We start from the raw sequence: 7840 nt of genomic DNA on the forward strand, positions 1-7840 counted from the left end.
GTGAATATTAATAGTATTTTAATTTTTTTATATTTGAAAGTTTGCATGATATTCTTTAAAATAAATGAGTGCATGATATATTTTTTAAATAAATTAGTTAAGTAAAAAGTGACATAAATAAAGTATTGAAAGAAAAAAAACACATTAATTATGTAATAATGATCACATATTTATATATATATATATATATATATATATATATATATATATAACTGGAGGATCAAGTGATTTGTCTGTTATTAAAAGTTATAGTTGATGAAAATTGTATAACTCAAATCTTTTAAATCGTACAATAGTACAAACAAACACATGTTTCAATTGTTTAATCCAGGAGAAGGACAATTTTTGCACCCAAACAATCATCTTATCTATAATTGTGTTTTCAATCAATGTGAATCGAAATCATGACCTTGACTCCGATATTAGTTGTATGACCGAACTCTTCTCGCTTTAATAAAATTTATAGTTAATGGTAACAATACGACTCAAATATTTTAAACAATACAAATTTTCAAGCGTCGTGAATAATTTGTATTAAATGATAATTTTACTTATATTGATTTTTAAATAAAAATTAGTAATTTATTTCAGAGAAATGATTTTTTAATTCATTAACTTGTCCAAATTTGACTTTTAGTCCACTGAGTTGTCAAATTTGATTTTGATGCACTAACATCAAATTTTTTACTATTGTTGGTTCAATATTTGATGTGATCTTGTCAGTATTTTTTTTTTATTACAAATCAGTATTTATTAGTGTCACGTTACCAATTAGACCAATAATTGTCGAGAATTAAAATTTAACGTACTAAAAACAAACTTTGAAAACTTAGTGGACCAGATTCTAAAAATAAATAAGTTAGTGAACAAAAAAAAACTATTTTTTCTTATTTAAAAGCTTTATTTGGAAATGAAAGTTGATCTTCTATTGATAAAGTAATATAAATCATGTACTATTTTTTCTCTGGTAAACCATGATAATCATAAGACAATTGTTGTAGCTTGACTTGCTTTGATTCTCAATCATCTTCGTCATATATAATAATATATTCAAAATTTTCTTACGTATATTTTTTCCAGTTTATTGAATAAATTTGTTTGTTTGGATTCGATAATCAAATTTAAATATAGATAATAATTTATTATAAAAAATAATCAATATCCTAACAAAAAATGTAGAAATAAACTCTATGTGTGATAATATATACAAATATATACTAAGAATATTTAATTCAATTATACAAATAATTATTCAATTAATGATATATATATACATATTTGTTTCATAAGTCAAATTTTTACGATTTCATACGTATTAACATTAATTAATTATATTAGCCAAGTAGTATACTGTAGTACAAATATCAATATAAAATTTAGTTATAATCATACTCTCTATATCTCACTTATTTAAACTACATTTTTTTAATCTTTCTCAATTATATAGTATAGTTTTCATATTAAATATCATTTGTACTACTTTTTACAAATTTATCCTTATTAAATTCATAAAATATATAATTATTTTATTTTATTAAAATTTCACTAAATAAGGGCAAAATGAGAAATTTATTTTTCCAAACACTTTTTTAATATATATGTGAAAATACACACAAGACTAAATTAGTAGGACGAAATGAGTATATTTTTTTACATTGAACAAGAAAATATTGATGTTGATTACATCTGTAATCCATCAAATTTCAAAAATATTACAAAATTAGTCGTCATCATTTGTTTTATTATATCTCTTCCTAAAAACTGAAATATCATAAAGTCTAGTTAGATGATCAAATATTTAAAAAAATAAATGAATGATTGAATAAAAGATGTGAGTACATTTTCTATATAAGTGAAATAGAACCTCAACTTATGACATGATTTCACTTGTCTAGAACACAATGATGAAATTTAATGGTTTGATTTAATTTTTTTATTTTTCTTAAAATTTTAATAATCAAAATATTACGTTAAAAAGTATAGTAAATTAAAAACGTAACTATGACGATAAAGTTGAAATAATTCCAAAAATTTAATATTTTTTAAAATTTATAGAGCAAAAATTAAGGTAGCTTTCAATAATTACTTTTTGTTTCATTGAGTGTCACAATATAGATTTAGGTCATGAATTAAATATTAACAATTAATTTACATTGAATAAATAAATGGACACACAAAATGATATTAATTAAATATTAACAATTAATCTAACCTGAATAAATAAATTGACTAATCTATAAAATGATATGAAAAACCTTAAAAACCCTTGGAAATGACAAAAATATTAATTTTTAATTAAATAATGAGGAAAAAATTGTAAATTCATTATCAAAAATATCAAAATATAGATTTAGGACATGAAATAAATATTAACAATTAATTTATTTTGAATAAATAAATGGACACAAAAAATTATATGAATTAAATATTAAAAACTAATCTAACTTGACTAAATAAATTGACTAATCTATAAAATGACATGAAAGACCTTAAAAAACCATGAAAATGACAAAAATATTAATTATTAAATAAAAAAATGAGGACAAAATTATAATTTCATTAACAAAAATGTCAAAATATAGATTTAGGACATGAATTAAATATTAACAATTAATTTACCTTAAATAAATTAAATAAATGGACACAAAAATGATATGAATTAAATATTAATAAAAATTAATCGACCTTGAATAAATAAATTGACTAATGTATAAAATAAATGAAAAATTTAAAAAATCTTGAAAATACAAAAATATTAATTATTAAATGAAATAATGAGGATAAAATTGTAAATTCACAATTAAAACCAAATAGTTAATAAAAATAATGAGAGAATTGAAGAAAATTCACAATTCAAACTTGTATAGACAATATATAATAAATAATAGATAATAGATTAGTTTTGGAGAAATTCTTGATAGATCAGATTTCATCGGATATTCATTCATAGTGAAAACAAGTATTGCCATTTCACCTCTCAGCTAAAATATCAGATTTAATTTGTTTTGCAGTTCGAAGTTGTTCAGAATCACCTCTAGATGTCGAATCCGAGTGCTTCCGTTTCAACTTGTTCTTCAAGTCCTCTTCCTTGTCGTCGACAAATGACAAGAATTTTTGGATTTGTGAACTATTCTGTGTCGAGGGTTCTGATTCGTGAGCAAAATAACGGTTAAACATTGTTATCATCTTGCAGAAGTAGATTATGAGAGCAAAAAAACACGCAGTTCCACATATGAGGAAAAGTCCCCAAAAGCTGTTGAGCTGAAATTGGTCTGATACTGCATTGTTTGCCTGGGTGCAAGCTCGTGTTTTAAGCCATTTGTCGTGTATTTTTTGAAGTTCGCCATTTTCTGATAGTGTTAAAATTGCGGTGGACATGTCCATGGCTAAAGGGGAGTCTCTTTTAAATGCCTGAAAAAGTAGGGGAAAGTTGATTAATATCCCATAAAATGGATCAATGAGAATTAATTAGTTTCACGTAGGAAATTTTGTAGAACCGAAGGTCGGTAGTTGTACAAAAAACTGCAATCATGTCAGAAAATTGTGGCAAGAGCACTATACTCCACAAAAATTTTTCGTGGTCAAATTTCATGATACTCACAAATCCCCACCCGCTTTTCGTGAACTCTTGTCCCACAACTTGGAACTTGCAGTGGTTTGAAAGGAATAGTTCCATGTATGGACGCTCATCCACGATTGCAGAAACACTTCCATTCTTTAAGGCATCTGCATATTCTTCTGGGGATCCTAGTGGAACAAGTCTCGATTTAGCAATGTTGATTTCCTCCTTTAAATAATCTTCTGCAAAAGATCCTACTTGGAATCCTATACGGTCATTGCTTGTGATCAAGGACTCGATTCCTCTTATCGATGGGGCTAACTGTTGCACAGTTAGGATAGAAGTCAAGCTAGCCGTGTAGCTAGAGGTGATGATTAAAACAACAAAAAGCCAGATGATTAGAACCATTCGACCAAGGGAGCTCACAGTATTCTCTCCTGAAATATAAACAATGATTTGCATTAGTATAATGTATTACGGCCATGTTCATTGCATTTACTGAAGGTTTACTTACTGTGAGCAAAGAACATAGTCGAGAAACCAAACCTGAAAGAGGAAAAAAAGAGGAAGGTAGAGATTTTTAACCACCAAAACATGGAGGAAACTAAAAATGAACTAGAGTAGTCGATGAACTCTTCAAGGACAAACGGAAAACAGAACTTTTCTCATGTAGCTCTCGAGGGTAGAATAGGCCATCTGCCTCCCAGTTCCTCTACCGCCATCAGTCTTGGGAAATATTAATGTTTTTACACTAAAATACGTAGTTTTTTAAATACCACCTGTAACACCAAGTTTCTAAATTCAAGAAAAAGATTAGCCACTGTTAAATATGAACTGACCATAAAATCGTGATGAGTTGTTTCTTCGGTGGACCACGGAAGTCATCATTTATTTTGTGTTCCAAAATCCAAACTACTACTCCAACCATAATGAAAAACGCCCCAGTGACCACCCACATCGGCGCAGTGAATGGCCGCAAGAAAGCCCAAGCACTTGAGCTCAGCTTTCTTAATGGTGCAACCACAACAAGCCCCGATTCAATGTAAGGCTGAGTAAAGTCCACAATCTTTGTACGGTTCGTTACAATGGCAATGTCGCCAACAGCTGCATCAAATACCTGCACAGAGCCAAATATTTTAAAGAGTGAATACATGCTCCTTTCAAGCATTATTTGCTTTTAATTCCAGCTATATATTTATGCTTACACCAGTTGTGATCAAATTTACGAGCTCTGAGTAGCTTGGATTCTTATGTTTATCTCCAAACAGGATGAATTCATGAGGCACTACATAGGGAAGTAACTTTAAGGCCGCAAGAAAAACATCTACGCAATATCCATGGATCTCGTTAGTTTTTTCATCCTCTGAGATAAATGCTTTGTAACTGACTCGATCTGGTATTCCGATTCTTAACGGTCTTCCATTGTGTGGAAATACCCACCCCCGTGGCTTGACTGTCGTTCTTCCAGGCCACATAACGCCGTGTAGTTGTTGGTTTGCACTCGAACGATTAGGTGCTTTATTGTAAAGAATCTCGGGAGGCACTGTGGAAAGACCGGAGTAATTACACCAGTAGCCTATTTGCTTGTAACCCTCTCCAATTACATTGAGGATATCAAAAGATGGACGTATCATTGATTTATCTGGATGGAATGCAATTTGGCCAGTTAGGCCAGTCATGTTCGTCGCTAGTATGTTGGCAAGAATTTGTTTCCCTGCATCAAATTTGCTTAAGGCACTGATATTTAGGACCCCTTGTCCCAAACTGCTCAAAATCGGGTCATTTGTGAAGGAAATAATACCACCACGCTCAAGAAATTCTCTCACTGCATTAGCAATCATCAAGACAGTATCGTACGCGTATAAGCCGTAAGGATTCAACCCTATCGAACCATTGCTTAATTTCTTCCACCGAGACTCGAAAGCCTTTTTTCTTGTAGAGTCTGCAGTGTGGGGGCGAAGTGTGAGAACCCCTTGAATTGATTTGGCAGAATCTCCTGAAACCGGCGAGGAATCCAACACCGTAGAGAGCCAAGCCGTAGCAATCCAAACATATCCATTGTCCATTTTCAGTCTCTGAGCCAACTCAAAAACCTTAAGGCCGACAACAGCAAATGCATGCACGACAATTACTCGGGATTCCATTAGAGAAACCTTAACTAATTGGTTCATGATTTCTTCACAAGTAGCAAATGCTTCAGGAGAAAGTATTGCTTTGTAAGAGATCTTACAACGCCTCTCGGCCAGCTTATCCCCCAGAGCTGTTATAGTTCCCCGGCTCTGCTCATCATCTGTGTAAATTGCTACCACTTCCTTATAACCGAAATAACTGACCATATCAGCAATCGCTGTCATTTGGTAAAGGTCATTGGGCGCCGTTTGAAGGAAGTAGGGGAATTGAAGAGACGAAAGGCTTGGATCAAGGGCGGTGAATGACAGCATTGGGACATGGAGTTCATTTGCAAGGTTTGACAAAATATGAGCCATTCCAGAGGCTTGAGGGCCAATAATTGCCACAGTATCAGTCTCCAGAAATTGCAATCCTGTGTTTGCCAAATAAATTACTCAAATACGAACTCATGATCAGGGAAAAAAGAACTTAAAGCCTTATGCAACAACAATAATTATCGTTCTTGAAAAGAAAAATGGGTATGGAGTACCTCCAATGATGCCTAGGAAACCGCTGTAATTCGAATCATGTGTGAAGAGAACCAGCTTCCTCCCTCCAAGAATTCTTGGATCAGAATTCACATCTTCAATCGCAGCCTTCATTGCAATCTTTGCCACTCTGCCGTTAATAGTTCCAAATGAGAAAATAGCCCCAATCCTCACATTATCTGGCCTTGAATTCTTTTCTGATAACACCACAATAACAAGCACAGATAAAGGCACCACCACCGTCAACAAATTCAATTTCATACTGCTTTATCAAAGATCAAAACAAATATCGAAATCAACAACAACAAAACCTACTCTAAATTAATTCCGTCACAAAACTAGTCAATTAATTAAAGAATAAATGTGCCAGAATTAGATTCCTAGAATTCACAAGTTTTAAAGCGACAAGCAACCCAAAAAACCCTTTTTAACAAAGAAGACACGCGAAATTTGGTATCATGACACGACAAAAAGAGGAAAACAGAGCACAACTCAAATTAAACTAGCAAAAAACGTATCGACAGAATTAGGACATTTGCTCTCCCTCCCAAGGAAAAGAAAATCTGGCACATTAATGAACAGATGCCCTTATTGGATACAATATACATACATACATATATATATATATTATAATATCATATTAATTTTATATTATATCGTATCATATCGAGGGAAGAACACAAGAAAAGTTGCAATAGCATGAGCCCACTTGCTAAACAGTAGATTAATGACAAATTTGATTTGTAATGCACTCCAATTATATATGATTGAAATCAAAATTTAAAATCCCTCTCGCGTCAGGAGAATTCACAACTGGGGTAGTTGGGTTTCCACTTTCTGCTTCAAAATTCCATCCCACCAGCACTGTTCCGTCTGCGAGTGCCAAGACGATATTTTGCATTATTCTTTCGCACTTCTTCCCATTTTATCCAACTATATCCTAAATTTGAGAATCATATATCCAAGAATTTTGCCTGTATAACAACACCTTTCCAAGGCAATTCTTACGCCATTAATACAATGAAAATGCTGTGAAATGAAACTGAATTTTGCGCGTACAGAGTAGGGTTCTCGTCTAATTGAATCGAGACCAAAATTTTTTAGATCGATTTTTTTTCTTTTTTTTTTTTTTACATCTCAGCTCAATTATATTCCAGCGTGCATGCATGTATGTTAGCAAGCTTACTTAATTTCCTTGCTAACTGAAAATTCTTTTTTTTATTTTTTTTTTTCTAAATTATTGATTAGTTCCGGCTAACATACAAAACGTTTTTTATATACCTGGTTTAGAAAAGTCGTTTTAAAAATTAATTTTTAGAAATTTTTATAATTTATTTAAAAATAAATATATGTTTATATAACTATTTTATTAATATTTTTTATAGTTAAAAATAATTAATTAGTAGGTATATTGTGAGATAGTAATAAATTTAATATCTGCGACATGACTCGGTCCGACCATATATATCAGCAATGAAAAATAATACTTTTGACATAAAAATTAATGTTTTTTATGATTCAAGTCGAATCGGAGATTCCTTTCACAAAATTTATGCTTGAGACAGTCTCGTAGAGTTTTCGTGATATTGAGACAAGTGTTTGAACAACTGTTACTTCAAAAAAC

General features: G+C 31.1%; 1 protein-coding gene across 2 annotated transcripts; it reads right to left on the reverse strand.

The window, feature by feature from the left end:
- Nucleotides 1–2875: 2875 nt before the first annotated feature.
- On the reverse strand, nucleotides 2876–6820 carry LOC140859932 (glutamate receptor 3.2). Of its 2 annotated transcripts, none has more exons than XM_073262558.1 (6): nucleotides 6219–6820; nucleotides 4765–6101; nucleotides 4399–4676; nucleotides 4074–4105; nucleotides 3602–3996; nucleotides 2876–3411 (listed from the first exon to the last, which is right to left on the reverse strand). In XM_073262558.1, exons 1-6 carry the CDS (start codon nucleotides 6475–6477, stop codon nucleotides 2971–2973), a joined length of 2742 nt encoding a protein of 913 aa, XP_073118659.1. In that variant the 5' UTR covers nucleotides 6478–6820; the 3' UTR covers nucleotides 2876–2970. The 2 variants fall into 2 exon arrangements, with proteins under 2 accessions (XP_073118659.1, XP_073118661.1); XM_073262560.1 differs by having other exon boundaries at nucleotides 3255–3411; nucleotides 3612–3996.
- Between the last annotated feature and the right edge of the window lie 1020 nt (nucleotides 6821–7840).

This window comes from Henckelia pumila, chromosome 4, assembly GCF_033568475.1.
Source record: "Henckelia pumila isolate YLH828 chromosome 4, ASM3356847v2, whole genome shotgun sequence".
Lineage (NCBI taxonomy): Eukaryota > Viridiplantae > Streptophyta > Magnoliopsida > Lamiales > Gesneriaceae > Henckelia > Henckelia pumila.